Source organism: Schistocerca gregaria, chromosome 8 (assembly GCF_023897955.1).
Source record: "Schistocerca gregaria isolate iqSchGreg1 chromosome 8, iqSchGreg1.2, whole genome shotgun sequence".
Taxonomy (NCBI): Eukaryota; Metazoa; Arthropoda; class Insecta; order Orthoptera; family Acrididae; genus Schistocerca; species Schistocerca gregaria.
Genome location: NC_064927.1, coordinates 491,224,301 through 491,242,490, shown reverse-complemented (window position 1 = coordinate 491,242,490; position 18,190 = coordinate 491,224,301). Strand labels below are relative to the sequence as shown.

Genomic DNA, 18,190 nt, shown 5'->3' with positions numbered 1-18,190 from the left:
GTGGTTTTGTGTGTGAATGTGTGTACTTTTGTTAGAAAAAGAGTTAGTATGAATGTTGTTCTCTGTTAAGAGTTTCTGTGCTCCAAGCATCAGTCCACTATAGCTGAGTGATTGCCTTTCCCTTTCATCAGAAGCTTATCATGGTAAGGTGTAATTCATTTGTATTAATAAAACACTTATGTTAATAGGAGTTTCCATTATTTTATTGAACACTACAGTAAACAGAGAGAAATTAATCAACAACAATATATTCTCTCACATTATCTAAGAGAATTTGTCATGTTCATATAGTTTAGCAGTTGGAACATGCAGAAATTTAAAGATGTTTTCAAGCCTGGTTTGAAACGTATTTTTATCCATAAAGGAATTTTCTTAATAATTTTTCAATAAGGAAAGGTCAGCATTTGAAGGTGCAAGATGGAAAAGAATAAGTACGTAATGGATGATTTCCCAAACAAACTCCTCAATAGTTTTCTTTGTGAAATCAGCAGAGTGCATTGTCATGTAGTAGCAACACTCCATGCACTTCTGTTGGTCACTTTTTCTTACATTTCAACTGAAATGTGTCTCAGTTGTTGGCAACAAATGCCAGCTGCAATGGACACACCCCTGTGCAGGAATTCGTAGTGCACAGCAGTCTCTGTGTGCCACCAGGTGCAAAATATTTTTTTCTTTTAAGATATTTCTTTTAAGATTTCTTTTAAGATATTAATATGAAGGCACCATAATTCATCACCAGTAACAATATTGCATAGGAATGCTCAGTGAGTGAACTGATAGTCAAACAAAAATGCTCCTTTGCTTTTTTATTGCTTTGAATCAGACCCGGTATTAGTCCATCACCCAACATCTGAATCTGTGTCAATTATTGAGACTTCATGTAAGTGGAAATCATTCGTGCCAGAAGTATCTTTCTTGAAACAGGAAAATCCTTTTCTGAAGTGATTTTCACTTCCCCCCAACACTTGACACGAATGTTTCAAGCTGCCTCTGCTGCCTTCATCTTTCTGTCAAAGCAAAGTAAACATTATGTTGAAAATGTTAGACTTTTTACCAGTTGTGATTCTATTCAATGAAGCTCAAACAGTGACCAAAAGATTGGAGTATGCAAAATCCAGTTTGCAACTGCAAGACAAATACTAGTAGAACTTCAAATAAGAAAATGACAGTTGATAAGTTTACCCATAGAAACCTACACTTCACCTGGCCAGATGGTAGCAAGTGGCAAGAAAGCTCTCAAACATAAACTGTCCTGATCTTATCATAGACACGAGTTCTGTCATGGAAGGTTTTGCTGTTACTGGTGTGTTAGAAAGAGAAGTAAGTTATCTTTGAGGTTCCATTAGACTGTTACCTTTGGCAGACAATTGAAATGCGGCTGAAATAATAATGGAACAAATGAACTTGAACTCGCAACTTTGCATCTACATTACATGACATTTACCACTGAACCACAAGCAGAAACAGCTCTTTAACGGTTCAAATGGAAGACATCGCCACTTCAAGACATTTTCTGCAATAAACAGTGTTGCCAGATTGTGCAGATGGCCCAGACTTAGAATGCTGAGGGGTGGGGAGTTTTATTGACCACTTAAGTAAATAACTCAGCCTTGTTCTCTGCAGTAGCCATGTTTTATGTTAAAGTGATAGTTGAGTACTTTTGATAGACACCTCTGATGATATGTGACACTGTTCTAGCTTTCCGAACTAATAATTTCATCCCTGGTGAAAGGTGGAGACGAGGTTGTGGGTTGAGTTTAAATAAAGAGGTCACTTGGACCCCAGCATGAAAGGGACCCTGTCTGTTAAAGAGTATGAGGGGAGACAAGGATCTTTGTCTACCCCAGACATGACTCATGGTTTCCATACTAGTGAAGGCTGCTACATTTACCAATTCGAACTGTGGTGCCAAGGCTCTCTAAAAAATTAGAGACCGTGTTTCCTTTCCTTTTCATAATCAACAGCTAAATAACAACAAAAGATACTCCAAGATAAAATCTGTACGTTGCATATTTAGCTGCCAGCATAAAATTTATTGACTTTCTCACGTCTAATTGTACTAAAAATGACACATTTTGGAGAGATATGTAATGTGGTGTATTCTAGTAAACACATGCATGAAACAGTGATACTCTGGGACATCATGGGTCCTGTGCTGTGACTGACTGGCAGAAGCAAATTGATCAATCCCAATGTTTATTTAAGTACTTAGGAAACTGACATGCCAGACTTGTTAATTTTCTTACTTACACTTGCATGTTACAAAAATGTGCAGTTCAGGTAGTACACTGCATTCATTATTTTGGCTAAATGCCTCATTTTAGTACAATTTGTTGTGCAAAAGTGACAGGAAATGTGACACTGACGGACGAACATGCTACCGCACAATGCTCTGTCGAAATTACGTGTATAGCCCAATCAGGATTTGAGCATTGCTTTTGTTCTTGATTGATGTTTAGACCAGATTTGAGTGCACCATTTTACCCTAAGCTCAATTTTCTAAATTCTTGCATAATAAATTACACACTGAATCCATATTGTGTTGTTTTCATACTTGCTGGGTGCTGCAATTATTCACAAGAAAATAAAAATTGCAATAACTCAGGCACAAAGTACTCACAAAAAGAAACTTGTTAATAATACATTTTATCTTGCAAAAGCTGTCAACAAGCAAGGGAATTCTTAGCAACTAAACGTAACAGGTCTGGTTCACACGTTTATTTCATCTGATCATTTTTTAAACTCTCATTAGTGGGTGCCACACCTGTTACAATATTCTAGTGCATTCTAGTGAGAATTTACAACTGTAGCATGTCTTGCCTAGAGCGGATGGAATTGCCAATGCCAAAAACAAAACAAAAAACTATCTTCAACACTATCAAAATATTGATATTAAATGTTGATTAAGGATGCACCAAATGATAATTGCGACGTACTGTGACAGGGATTTGACAGCGAGGTTTCAGCCACTCTTTCCTTTTTGTTGTAACCAGCAGAACATGAAAATCATGTGTAGATTGGTAGGGCATCCTTAGGTTGAACAGACAAAGCCTTAGGAAGTCTTATAAGAGGTGCACTCCATAGAAGCCAAGCCCCTAATCCTCTGCTACACAGAACTAACTGGCATTTCAAGGTGCAGCCTTAGATTAGCTACAACTGGTTTGAGAAACATGACTTGATGTGAACAATTGCAAAGACATTGCCTGTCATTATTTAAATCTGTGAAAAAAATGTTTGAAATGCGGCCTTATAATTTAAACTCAGTGTAGCAGGTGGGGGATGAGAATAACCACTACTGGGTGGTGGGATCCATCTTCTTGGTTGCCAGGAGAAACTTGACCCACACCTGAGGCATCTCGGGTTCTTTTCATGGCTTGGAAGAAGGGAGTGACGTCGCGGACAAATGTAGAGAAGCAAGTGGCGAACAGTTAACAGTTCTTTACTAATCCACTGAATCTGAACAATCATTCAGGTGTACCTTCATCTCCAATATGGATTGGTGTTGATTATTAATATTCCCAAGGTAGTTGCAGCGTGCAGTGTACACGTTCTACTGGGAAGATGGTGCCCTGAACTTATGTGGCAGGCATGCTCAGAACTTAATCGACAGAGGTGGCCAAGGAATGATGAGGCTCCAATCCAAATATGAGATAGTCAGCAGCGTTTTGTAGCTTGCATCATGTCTCAGCAGTGCCAAGAGTCTAGCTATGGATTGAAGGCTGAAGAGCAGCTGTGGATGGGTGATGTATCCCAGCAGCAGAGTGTTGGCCACCAAGTCCTGGGCGTTAGGTGTTCAGTTAGTGGATCGCAGTCTGGCAGTGGTGGTGGCAGCATAGTTACAGTGTCAACTGCAAAGCTATGTCGGTAGAACTCATGGTGATAACTTACTTATGGCAAGTGCCGTGCCCTGTTGTGTGGCAGTGTGTTGAACAGAAGAAGCTTTTGTTCTAGGTTATTGACACACGTAAGTTTGATGATATGGAAGTGGCTGCTTTTGTTAAGTCACTGAATTGGCAAGGGCACTGACTAGCATCTGCCAGTGCTTGTGGTCTCAGTGCTCTGTTCACGGCTGTGGGGTGTCTATTCCACTACATCTGTAATCCGTTATTGAGGTGTATTCTTTAATATATCTTTTGGGGCAACCACACCTCACAAACTTTAAATGTGAGGTGCATCTAGTCTACCCTCATTCTCACTACAGTTTGATCTACCTCATGCTGAGGCCTCGGAGACCTGTAATTATGTTTTCACTGATAAAGTGTATTAAATTTGTAATCCATTTCACATATACTACATTATAGTAAAAATCTGTCAAATATGGTCCATGAAACAAGCAAGTAACTATCTTTCATTCTGTAATGACAATGCTATTAGACCATATCTTAATAGCAGTCATGCTTGATATGATGATTTGTTAGTTGCAGAAACAGAGACTACTGTGTAATAGGTGTAAAACAAAGCATAGGGCTATAGATAGAGAGATACTGAATAAAACGTATTTGGCTGTCAAAAGAGCAATGGGCAAAGACTTCGGTGACTATCACAACAGAATATTGTCAAATGATATTTCACAAAACTCAAAGAAATTCTAGTCGTATGTATAGGCTGTTAGTGGCACCAAAGTTAGTGTCCATATCCTAGCAAATCAGACAGGAACTGAAGTTCAGGGTAGCAAAGCAAAAGCTGAAATGCTTAACTCCATCCTGAAATGTTCCTTTACAAAGAAAAACCCAGGAGAACTGTCCCAATTTAATCCTCGTACCACTGAAAAGATGAGTGAAATCAGTATTAGAGTCAGTGGTGTTGAGAAAGTACTGAAATCATTAAAATTCAACCATGTTCCAGAGCTTGACGGAATTCCTGTAAGATTCTATACTGAATTTGCAACTGAATGAGCCCTTCTTCTAACTATAATTTATCGAAGATTCTTGTAAAAAAAAAATATAAACTATGCCCAGTTGTTGGAAGAAATTACAGGTCACAGCTGTGTACAAAAAGGTTAATAGAAGTGATCCACAAAACTACCATCCAATGTCCTTGACTTCGATTGTCGTAGAATCTTAGAACATATTCTGAGCTCAAACATAATGTTGTGTACATAGTTCTGCAAAGTCAGTGCGTACACAACTTTCCCACTAGGGCGCGCCGCACTAAGCACAACAGCGCAGGCGCAGCACTCGTCTGTCTCTGCACTACAAGATAGTGCTGCCTTAGAGACGGACGAAATTCTGCTTCCGCCGATCCGCGTGTTAATATGTAAAGCAGCCAATGAGATTGATGCTAACGTAGAACCTTTTCTCCTCGCGGATCACACCCGCACAGTGATACTTGAACGCGCAAGGTATTATAACGAGTGTACAGACCTCCGATTAGTCAGTCTGCATTTGTCTACTCCAGTCTGTACCAGTCTGCATTAGTCTGTACCAGTCTATAGTCAAGTTTCAGTCTGCACCTAAGAAGATTATCATATTCCTGTACATAGCCATGAAGATAAATGAATAGACACTTTGTCAAGTATCAGAGATTTGTGAGAATAAGATTAACTTACCAAGACCAAAGGAGCTTCAGACTGTCAGTTGTAAATAGCATCCAGAATCAAGTTACGTAATGTTTATGCTTTTTGTTATTTTAATAAATGTGTGTGAAAATTAATCAAGTTCTGTTTAAATTTGGTCACCATCAATCTGCCACTCTAAGCATGCAAGTGGCATTTCTACCATCTGACGTAACAGCAGAAGATAAACATGCCACGATAAGACCACGAGACATATTGCTGACACTCGCCTACTTCGTTAGAGCAATGAGTCAAATAATCTGCTGGTGTGTGTACTGAAGGTCTTACAGTACACACACCACACATAATGAGGTATCTTGAACAACATCACCTCCTCGAGACCAACCAGCACGTATTCCAAAAACATTGATGGTGTGAAACTCAATTCTCACTTTTCTCACATGACATACTGGAAGCTTTGGATCAAGGCAGTCAAGTAGATGCAGTATTTCTTGATTTCCGAAAAGCATTTGACTCAATACCACACCTATGTTTACTTTCAAAAGTATCAAGTGAAATTTGTGAGTAGGCTGAGGAATTTTTGGTAGGGAGGACACAGCATGTTATCTCAGGTAGAGCGACATCGTCAGATGTAGACATAACTGTGGGTGTGCCCCGGGGAAGTGTGTTGGGACCCTTGCTGTTCATGTTGTAGATTAATGATCTTGCATACAATATTAATAATAACTTCCGACTTTTTGCAGATGGTGCAGTTATCTATAATGAAGTACTGCCTGACAGAAGCTGCATAAATATTCAGTCAGACCTTGATATGTATTCAAAGTGGTGCGAAGATTGGCAGTTTGCTTTAAATGTTCAAAAATGTAAAACTGTGTATTTCAGGAAAAGAAAAAAAAGTAATATAATTACAATATCAGTGAGTCACAGTTGTATAAATGGCCAACTCATACTAATAGCCAGGTGTAACACTTTATAGGGATATAAAATGATGTATAAAGCAGGTGATAGACTTTGGTTTATTGGTAGAAGACTGGGAAAGGGCAATCAATCTACAAAGGAGGTTGCTTACAAATCACTTATGTGACCCGTCCTAGAATATTGCTCAAATGGATCTCGTACCAAATAGAAATAACAGGAGGTTTTGAATGTATGCCGAGGAGGGCAGCATGAATGGTACAAAGTTTGTTTCATCCATGGTAGAGTGTTCAGAAGTGCTAAAGAAATTGAATTGGAAAACTCTTGAAGATAGATGTAAATTGCCATGAGGAAGTCTACTAACAAAGTCTCAAGAACCAGCTTTAGATAACGAATCTGTAAATGTACTACATCCCCACATATATTGCTGACTTAGGGATCATCAGGGCAAGATTATAATAATTAAATCATGCACAGAAGCACTCAGACAATCACTCTTCCCACACTCCATACGGAAATGGAACAGAAAGAAACATAGATACACTCTGCCATGCACTTCATGGTGGTTTGTGGAGTACAGATGTAGATGTAGAGTCTAAAGTTATTACATTATTCAAACTAAATAACTATGTAATTTTTGTTTTATGTTCACAGATACAAGTTTTATGTATGTGATTGCAATGCTGTGCATGCTAAAGATATACCAGACCCGCCACCCAGACATAAATGCTAGTGCTTATTCAACATTTGGCGTTTTGGCTTGTGTCATCTTGATTGGCATGGCTGGTGTGCTAAAAGGCGGAGTGTATTTCTGGTTTGGATTCACATGTTTACATCTGATTACGTGCTTGGTGCTTAGTGTACAGATTTACTACATGGGTCGCTGGACATTGGGTATGTTGATATACTTTCATATTTTGTTAATATTTGTATCACTTTTATGAAATACATTACACAATTAGTAACAGGCATGATTTGTACATAGTAAATTAAGCTGTTATTATAACTACACTGGAGCACCAAGGAAATTGGTATAGTGATGCATATTCACATATAGATATATGTAAACAGGCAACTATGGCACTGCTGTTGGCAACGCCTATATAAGACAAGTGTCTGGTGCAGTTATTAGATATGTTACTGCTGCTACAATGGCAGGTTATCAAGATTTAAGTGAGTTTGGACGTGGCATTATAATCAGTGCACGAGCAATAAGGCACAGCATCTCTGAGGTAGTGATGAAGTGAGGATTTTCCTGTACGACCATTTCACGAGTCTACCGTGAATATCAGGAATTGGGTAAAACATCAAATTCCGACATCGCTGCAGCTGGAAAACCTGCAAGAATGGGACCAACAACAACTGAAGAGAATTGCTCAATGTGACAGAAGTGTAACCCTTCGGAAGATTGTTGCAGATTTCAATGCTGGGCCATCAACAAGTGTCAACACGCAAACTATTCAACAAAACAACACCAATATGGGCCTTAGGAGCTGAATGCCCACTCATATGTCCTTTATGACTGCTCAACACAAAGCTTTGCCCCTCGCCTGAGCCTGTCAACATCGACATTGGACTGTTGATGACTGGAAATGTGTTGCTTGGTTGGACAAGTTTCTTTGCAAATTGTATTGAGCAGATGGATGTGTACAGGTATGGAGACAAGCTCAAGAATCCATGGACCCTGCATGGCAACAGGGGCTGTTCAAGCTGATGGAGGCTCTGTAATTTTGTGGGGCATGTGCAGTTGGAGTGATATGAGACCCCTGATACATCTAGACATGACTCTGACAGGTGACACGTACAGAAGCATCCTGTCTGATTACCTGCATCCATTCATGTCCATTGTGTGTTTCGGCGGACTTGGCCTATTCCAGCAGGACAATGCAACACCCCAACGCATCCAGAATTGCTACGAAGTGGCTCCAGGAACATTCTTCTGAGTTTAAGCACTTCCACTGGCCACCAAACTACCCAAACATGAACATTATTTTGCATATCTGGGATGCTGCGCAACATGCTGTTCAGAAGAGATTTCCACCGCCTCATACTCTTATTGATTTATGGACAGCCCTGCAGGATTCATTGTGTCAGTTCACTGCAGTACTACTCCAGACATTAGTCGAGTCCATGCCACATCGTCTTGCAGCACTTCTGCATGCTCTTGGAGCCCCTATATGATATTACGCGTGTGTACCAGTTTCTTTGGCTCTTCAGTGTAAAATGTTCAAATTTTTAAATGGAGAGAAAATATAAATAATAGTTCCACAAAATTTTGTTTTGTTAATTGTAGGTCTCCTAGGAAACTAATAAAGATGAAGAAAACTGAGTAAATCTTGAATGACAGATTATTAAGATCAGGAAGAGAGACTAAGGAACTGAAATGCAGAATAAAATCATGGATATAAATGTGGCAGCAGTTATTGTGAATAGCTGACACCATCATCTGAGACAGTTTTCTCATTACCCCCCTTTCCCTCCTGTTCTGTCGCTGTGGTAGTTTAAATTGATTCCATAAAAGACGGGGATGACTGAAAATATTTTACTGCCTTCATTAGGTATGAATTTCCCATATGATAACAACAGGCATGATACAAATAACATCTCTCTCCACAGGCCAAATTAACTTTGACAAAAAGAATGTTATTCTACTTTTTTGTAGAGTATACACTGTGTTGATCGCATGTAATAAGTTTAAACTGTTCCTATGTAGATCATGAACCCAGAAACCTGCCTTTAGCAAGCTGCTCTCTCCTTGAGCACACCTTAGATCATCCCAAAGATTCATCTAGACCAGGCTTCTTCCGTAGTCCTGCCAAATTTGTCAAATATTCTGTCTCAATGCTGTGAGTTTTTTTTTATGCTGGGTGTGAAGAGGAATGTAATATTGAATGAGAAGACTGCATAAGAACATGTGTTTCAACAAGTAAGTATTGAGGATAATGAATAAAGTCATGCATTCTTGCATATTACACAGGTGACATCTTTTAATCATGTGGAAAGTTATGGTGCCAAGTAAGAAGTCAGATGAAGATTCTGGTCCAGTATGTACAAAATGTCATATTGCTCAGACGATAAAGGCGAAAAGAAACATAACAGCAGACCTCCACAAAGCTCCAGGCTTTGTGCAGCAGAAGAAAAAAAACTGCCATGAAAAGCCAACTATAACAAAATCTAAGGCCATAACATATTATGTTCATCCAAACATAATTAAACACGTTGAGACTTTTAAATCATAAGATAGACTAAAAAATCTGAAAATGACATCACCAAGGATACCTGAAAGAAGTGCGACAGAAAATTGATGAATTAAGTGTCCAAAGATAATCTTACGAATTCCGACACACCTGGAAGTGCTGTGAGTAGGTGAAACAATACCTGTACCAACAAATTGTCACTTTGGCATCATATAACATAGAACTACATCAGCAAACACTCAAAATGAGCACAAGATTAATTACTACAAAAACTGAAGATCAATTGTAGCTGACATCAGTGTTCAAAAACTGTAACAACAGAGATTCAGTTATGACAGGGTGCATGGCTATGAGAGCACAATGATGGCAATGGGTGGTAGTGGAAGGCATCTGCACCAAGTAAGTGAAGTTTGTAGGGCATCGACCACCACCAGCCACATACTTATGTGAAAAGGACCCACTGTGAGAAACATTGGAAAAGGAGTAGCAGGTGCATTCGATGTTGTCATCGATGACAGGCCATTGATGTGCCATTGGCCCAGCATCTTCTTCCACGCCATCCCCCCAAAGCGAAGCATGAAAGGGGTTGGAGAATACAACACACAAGGGGTGGAATGAAGACTCATCATTCAGAGCCCTATGTGGCAAACATTAAGATGCCTTTTGTGGTATTGAGATGGTAAGCACATTGTGGAATGATTGTGAAAGGCCGTGTTGGCCCAGGTGGAAAAATACTCTGGCCACCATACCTGTACTACAGACAAACCTTTCCACAGAACTGGGTCACAGGACATTGTTGTGGCTGCCTCACTCATGGTCAACAAGAACTTATCAAGCATTTGCTGATTTCTGATGGTCCAGAGCAAAAGAAATTGTTTCATTGTCATTGAAGTCTGCATGGGGACCAAGAGGGAGACGGATGATAGAGCATTTGTGGGCGGTGGGGTGAAAGTGGTTTTCATAATGATACACACTTAAAGCCAATACCCATTGTTGCATACACTGCACTGTGTTTTCCAGGAATTTATAATAGTGCCCAAACAATAAAATTGAGGATTTTTGGTCAGTCAAGAGGTGGAATTTGCAGCCATACAAATTCACACTAAATGTTTTGACCCCGTAAATGATCGCTAAAGCCCTTCCTCACTTTGCGGGTAGCAGAGCTGTGCCACGGTCAACATTTTGAAGGCAAAGACAACTGGCTATTCAGAATCATCCAACAACTTATAGGACAAAACAGCCACAATTCCATGTAAGGTTGCATCCATCACAGGTATCTGTGGCAGACCCATTGTATATGGTATAAGATACCCAGTGCTGCCTTAAGACTCTCTTTAAGGCACTGGAAAGCCAAATTTACAAGTGGCCAACCAAACAGTTTTGAAGTTTTGATACCCTTCATGTGCAGTTGATACAGGGGGTATTCCACTTGGGGAATAAACTGGGCATAGTTTAGCTAACAGATCCTCCAAGTAAGTCATAGGATACAAATAAATGATAGACTGTGCATTTATAATGGGCTTAAAACGACAACAAATGTGTAAAGACATATTAGATTTTTCTTAAGGAGAACTGTAGGCATCACTCATTGACTAGTTGCAACCGGGGAAATGAAGCCTCAGTCTTGAAGTCATGAGAGATCTGCTTGGATTGCTTCTTGAACTGCAAATTGTAGCAGAAGAACTCTACAGAGCACCACTGAAGGATTCATAGATGTGTGAGCAGTAAAATTGTGCGCATACTGAGCATTGGTACAAAAATTTCCTTGTACAAATAGCACAGAGTGTCAAATTCAGAGAAAGATTGTATTTCAGACACTAAATTGACTTGGTCCATTGAAAGCAAAACTTATAAAGACATTGAAGCCAAAAATGTTAGAAGCAGAAGTGAAATGTTCAACTAAAAAGGTTACTACACATTTGACATTTTTGTACTTAGCTGCCACCAACAGTTCTCCAGTGGAAACGGTGGCTTTGCGACAGTCAGACACAATCTGGTGCCGGGTCCTTTACAGTGAAGAAGGACCGAGCTGCTAATAAGTGCCCTCATTGTTTGACAACACAATTGTGCTGTTGTCCAACTAATTTCATGGACCTGCCAGAAAGTGTCAGGCCAAGCATAAATTTCCACTGTGCTGGAGTAGCTATTTGCTCTGCAGACACGATGGTGAAGACTGATGTGCCATCCCTGTGCTGCAGCTGAGCACACGTTGGTAGACTGCTTGTTGTCATGCTACTGTGAGCTGGCTTCACTTGCCAGAGGTCTTAACAGTCTGCTGCAAAGTGCAGGCGACAGGCTATGAAATGTCATCTGCCACAATCAGGGCAGCAGTGGAGATTTTTTGACTTGTTTGAAGCACAACACAACACGAAGGAGGGAGGGTGTTTCTGACATGCTTACTTAACATTACAAAAAAGGTCATTCGACACTGAGAGGAGAGCAGGTGATCGACTGACTTAAGTTTCCCACTAGATGCGTGCAATCTAGGTGCACTTGAATTTAATTTGCGAAAACATACTTAACTTCAGAAGCAACCTTAAAAGATTTTACAATTTTAAGCATTTTACCAAGATTGGGTCAAACATGACCATAGCCTTTGCTGTGATCTCCCTATCTGGGGACAAAGCACACAACCATATTCCGAATCAGTGATTCTGCATATGAAACTTTACAGTTCTGCATATGAAACTGCACTTGGATTCAAGGCCCTGTGAGTTTGCAACCGATTCTGCTTACGACTGTCCACATTGTTTGTGACATTGATTAAACTTTTGAGATGACGTGTTGAGTTGCAGACAGGCACAATGAAAAGATTGTTGATATTCCAACCTCTAATATATCTCTTTTCGATCAAGACATGTAAAATATTTTGTAAAAGTTTTTAAGTTTAAAATATCTTTCGTCAACCAAATTTGTCCTAATGTCCTTAACATCTGTTTCTTGCTGGATGTTCTTGTGCAAACAACACAGATCAACCAAAATACCTGAACCACTCTCAACACGCAAGAGTCTCAGGCGGCCACCACCTTGCTTCAATGCAAATTCAGGCTGGATTCCATCAGTCCTCCCAAATTTTTGATTAAACTGTAGCCTAGTCACAAAAAGCAGTGTCTGAGGACCATAGTATTCAGTTAACAGAACACAGAGGTCATTGAAGACAAAGCAGCAGGGCCCAAGAATGGTTGCAATGTGTGCACTACTTCATATAAATGGCTACTAGAAGAGATGAGCAATGCACTTTGCTGCCTATCAGAAATGGGTCTAAGTAAAACAGTACAATTTAAAATGATGGAGATAGACTTTCCACTTCTTCGAAGACTCATCTAAGGCAGCGAATGCTGGTAAGGGTGTAGCTGTGACCACCAATTGACAATGTTCTTGCTACTGAGACATAATCTGTAGAGCAACATGCTGTTCTTGCTGTTGTTACTGTTGTTCATAATACTACTGCTGTTACAGTGACAGATGTTACTGCCAAGCAAACCTAAGGTGCTGAACTGATGCTCAGAGTGATATGTTATTTGTCTCTCTATTGAATTATGTTATTTCATCAGATTTATTCCTCTTCTTCTCATCATTAATATGTAATTAATAAACTTTCTGAAAGATCTCATTAGTGTTACTTAATGTTTTACTAGTTTTCCCATAGTCATTCAGTAGACTGATTGAATCCATGTGCAAGTATAGTTCAAATAATGTAGACATTTAATTCAACATATATTTCATAAAATAAATTATTGAAGTAAAATTTGTCCTCTTATATTTTGATTTCAATGCCATAGTAACTCTACCAAAATCTCTCAAACATCATTTTGGATTTCCACTTAAAATGCAGATCTTTTAAAGAAAAAGTGCACCAAATCAGGTTAATCCTTAAAACATTTTTGCCCTATGTATGCTTCACAGTTACTATTTTACTGCTCTCAGAGGTATCTATGTGTTCTTACAGATTTCAGTGCCATCAAGAGAGTATTCGTACTTATCTATTTTGATCTCCGTGCCAGTCCACTGCACTGCATTCGTCCACTTTATCCAAATCGAATGGTGTTGCTCACGCTGGGTAAGTATGACTAGCTGGCAGGGGGGGGGAAAAAAAAAAAAAAAAAAAAAAAAAAAAAAAAAAAAAAAAAAAACTTTCTTTAAAATTTTGAGGCCTCATTTGGCTCTTTCTATGATTTCTTTAATGTAACTACAATCTCTTTTTGCAGGTAACTTGTGTAATATTGCATTAGCTGTACTGGGGTTGAAATATCACCTACGTGACTTTGCAACATATTTGCTGTCTATATTTATGGCAAATCTCCTGCTATATACTTTCTTCTACATAGTAATGAAGGTAAAATATCAGTTAAGAGAATTATTTTGAAACTTAATGTAAAATATGAAATGAAGACTTTGTTTTGAAAATGTATTTTGTCTGTACCTTTTGAATAGGAAAATATTTGGATAGCTAAATAAATAGTTGAGTAATAACTACAGATGGATAATTTACATGGACAAGGTGAAAAATGCTCTTCCTGGCAGTGAAATATTTGTGGTTATCTCTGCTGGTCACTAAAATTTGCAACACCATGAAGGCGGCCTGCAAAAAATGTCAAACTGGTATATCAATTGTACTACATATATCTAAAAACAAAGTTGATGTGACATACCAAACAAAAGCGCCGGCAGGTCGATAGATACACAAACAAACACGCACACAAAATTCAACCTTTCGCAACCAACGGTTGCTTCTTCAGGAAAGAGGGAAGGAGAGGGAAAGACAAAAGGATGTGGGTTTTAAGGGAGAGGGTAAGGAGTCATTCCAATCCCGGGAGCGGAAAGACTTACCTTAAGGGGGAAAAAAGGACAGGTATACACTCGCGCGCACACACACACATATCCATCCGCACATACACAGACACAAGCAGACATTTTCAATTGAAAATGTCTGCTTGTGACTGTGTATGTGCGGATGGATATGTGTGTGTGTGTGTGTGTGTGCGTGTGTGTGTGCGTGTGTGTGTGTGTGTGTGTGTGTGTGCGTGGGCGCGCGCGAGTGTATACCTGTCCTTTTTTCCCCTTAAGGTAAGTCTTTCCGCTCTCGGTATTGGAATGACTCCTTACCCTCTCCCTTAAAACCCACATCCTTTCGTCTTTCCCTCTCCTTCCCTCTTTCCTGAAGAAGCAACCGTTGGTTGTGAAAGCTTGAATTTTGTGTGTATGTTTGTGTTTGTTTGTGTATCTATTGACCTGCCGGCGCTTTTGTTTGGTAAGTCACATCAACTTTGTTTTTAGATATATTTTTCCCACATGGAATGTTTCCCTCTATTATATTCATCATTAAACTGTACTACATACTTTGACATGCAAATGATTATCAATTCAGCACAATTGTACATTTACTTTTTGAGTATAAATAAAGATTAAGCGGATCTCTCATTCAGAAATCGCATCTGAATGTTGTTTGTGAGAAGATCATGTTTTGCTTTGTGTAAGGAGGAGCTTGTATGGGAATTTGATACAGGTAGGATTATAGCCTAGTGCAACTGCAGTTTAGTTTGTCGTACTGGTGCTGATCTCATTGGTTGGGATCCCAAGACTGTCGTAGAAATATGGAATTGATAGATTCAGGACTCAACATCATGCAGCATCTCAATGGCCCTATGCAGCTAGTGCCTAAGATCACAGACAGATTTTCATTCAACTATGCAGTATTATACAGCCATGTCACATACATTGATCAGGAAGTTGATTGGTATGAAGCAGCATGAATATCTTTATGTCCAGTGCAACAATGTCTGGAGCACTAGGGACTCACCACAGTGATAATTGTTGCAGATTTTTTTGATGCATCAGCAGAGAGAGGTGCACTGACGGTGGTGAACACAAAGACAACACTTCAACACTTGGTAAGGAACTTTCTACAGCCAAGATCACATAAATGCTTATTTATTTTTGACTATCTGCTTCAACAGGCTTTGCTGTTGTCTTCTTGTTTCCAAAAATGATTGTTACAAAATATGTTCATTGTGTGTTGGAACCTCAAGCCAAGTAGTCATATTACAACTAGGCCTTAGGTTCCAACTCATAGTGAATATGTTCTGTAACAATCATTTTTTGAGGTCAGAAGGTGACAGCAAAGCCTGTCAAAACCGGTTGTCGAAAGTAAATAACTATTTATGTGATCTTGACTACACTGATCTTGGCTATAGAAAGCTTTTTACTGGATAAAACAGATCACTCCTTCTCATTTCTCAACAGAAGAAATTTTAATAAACGCAATCATGGAGACAGGAGTAGCAACATTACACATTTTCATAGTAGTCTGTGTTCTGCTTGCAGCATCGTAATAATTTATCCATGTGTGGAGGCTCCAACGAGGACAGGCGTTGCCACATTGTATTCATCATTGTCGTATGGGCGCAGCACTTGGCACACTGTTATCAAATGCCATTGGCAGCAGAACAAATCACCCCCATTTTGTAGAGCTGGTTATTTGAACAGCAGGAGCTACATTTCTGATGTGTTGATGCCAGTGGTTGTGTCCTATCTTCATAGTCTCCGCGCTCTTGTCTTTCAACAAGACAATACAAGACTACATGTTTCCAGTGCTGTCTTGACCTACCTTGATGCTGCGAGTGTTCAATTGTTGCCCTACCGAAGATGTTCTCCAAATAGCTTACTCGTTCAAAACATCCAGTCTTGGGCTGACGAGACGCTGGCACGCCACCACTTGCTAGTCTCTGTGATTCCTGAACTTTTGCTGTTGTAACCCTCTCCTTAGAGTCGACAACATTTATTGATCACAAATCAACTTTCTTTAACAACAGAATAAAATTGTTTATTAGTTCACGAAACCTAACGGTAGTATGTCTTGATAGAAATTAATATTCAGTATGATAGTAGCAATGAAAATGTTATTACACTGTTTTGTTAAATTTTGCAGGAGAAGCGAACACAGTTTCTTAAAAAATACTTGAAGTGATACAGATAATGTTACTACAAGTGTAACTATATAGTATAAGCCTAGTTATTGACAATTCCACCCACTTTCACATTTCTCTTAGGTAATGGAGTTACTGGTTAAGGAATTAAGAGGTTTTCAGACAGATGGAGTTATGAGGTTTTCATTGCCTACCATCAAATAGTTTTTGTTTGAAGTTGATACAAATTCAAACACTACCACCTTGTTATGCATGTGTACTGAAATTGTAATATGAAGCAAAGTTTCACATAAATCCTGTGGTTGTGAAAACTACACACACATTATACAACCCAAGTCTACATTGATCCAGGTAAACAGCAGCAGCAATCGTATTTCACTTGTAAAGATGAAATTTGATATTAGGAATGTAGAGCGAGTCAGTTGCTGGTTGGCATTATATTTGCCTGGTGTGGGAGTTCACATAACCAGGCTGCAGTAACAGCAGTTTTTCTGCTGCAGACATCCTCAACAGATGTGGGAATTGTTACATTTATCAGTGTTTCCATATCTTCCATTTGCACATCCAGTGGGGTTACTCAACTGGTGCAGAGTTAAAGCAGCATGGAATGACACATGTGTCTGTCATCCAAGCCCAGTTTGACTTGACATCCAGCCAGGTTACAGCCATTGTTGCTGGCAGAGGTGGCAGCTCAGTGTACTGAATTTTACTTACTGTACACCCCCAAGTCACATACAATTTTAATCAATCAGTGGAAAGAAAAGGTTGGAATATCAACAGTTTTGAAAAGGATAGATTGCTACTCACCATAAACACATTTAGCTGCAGACAGATGCAATGAAAAGATTGTTATGCACTAAGCTTTCGGCCAAAACCTTCTTCAGAAAAGAAAGGGAAAATACATACGCAAGAGCAGGCACACCTCATGTACACCTGACCCCTATCTTCGGCCACTGGTCAGATTGCCAGTCTGATTGAAGTGGCCGAAGATAGTAATCATTTTTGCATGAGGTGAGCCTGTTTGTGTGAATGTGTGTTTTCTTTTCATTTCTGAAGAGGGCTATAGCTATAAGTTTAGTGTGTAACAATCTTTTCATTGCATCTGCCTACAATTTTAATCATGTATTCTTTCTACTCTGCTGTATGTTAACATTAAGTAAAATTTTGTTATTTGCTGTCCTTGGTGGTGTTATAGTTTTAATGTTTAGCAGTGTAACTAGTAACATATTTATTTTTCATTATATTCCCTGTAATGTCCCTGCACTTTATTGTTTTCCTGAAATGTGATCTTCATTTTCTTTTTCAATCCAGTACTCTTGATGCATATTATCATCATCCAGTTGATCCAGAAGACTTAAGTAGTTTCTGCCAGATATTTTATGCTTTTCAAGGTAATCATTAACATCAATCAATATTGCATCCCCGTAAACAGTGCCCATTCTTTCTGGAAGAGGAAATCAACTTTGATTTTCCTGGTGCAGGACCACCATTTCAGGTCCATTGCTTTCACTTTTGCTTTGGTTCTGGCATGAAGCAGTGGGATATCATCACACGCACCATAATAAATCAGCACTCACAGTCATTTGGATTCCTTTAAAATGATTCAACTACCACCAAGAATTTTGTTTTTATATTTG

General features: G+C 39.2%; 1 protein-coding gene across 2 annotated transcripts in view; it reads left to right on the top strand.

Moving 5' to 3' along the window:
- The window catches only part of LOC126285018 (SID1 transmembrane family member 1-like), a 119,152-nt gene that overhangs the window by 53,997 nt on the left and 46,965 nt on the right, over positions 1–18,190 (top strand). For both annotated transcript variants that reach the window (XM_049984329.1, XM_049984330.1), the window contains exons 11-13: positions 7,085–7,324; positions 13,577–13,687; positions 13,836–13,963. In XM_049984329.1, the coding sequence (XP_049840286.1) occupies positions 7,085–7,324; positions 13,577–13,687; positions 13,836–13,963 (479 nt within the window). The remainder of the gene's footprint in view (positions 1–7,084; positions 7,325–13,576; positions 13,688–13,835; positions 13,964–18,190) is intronic.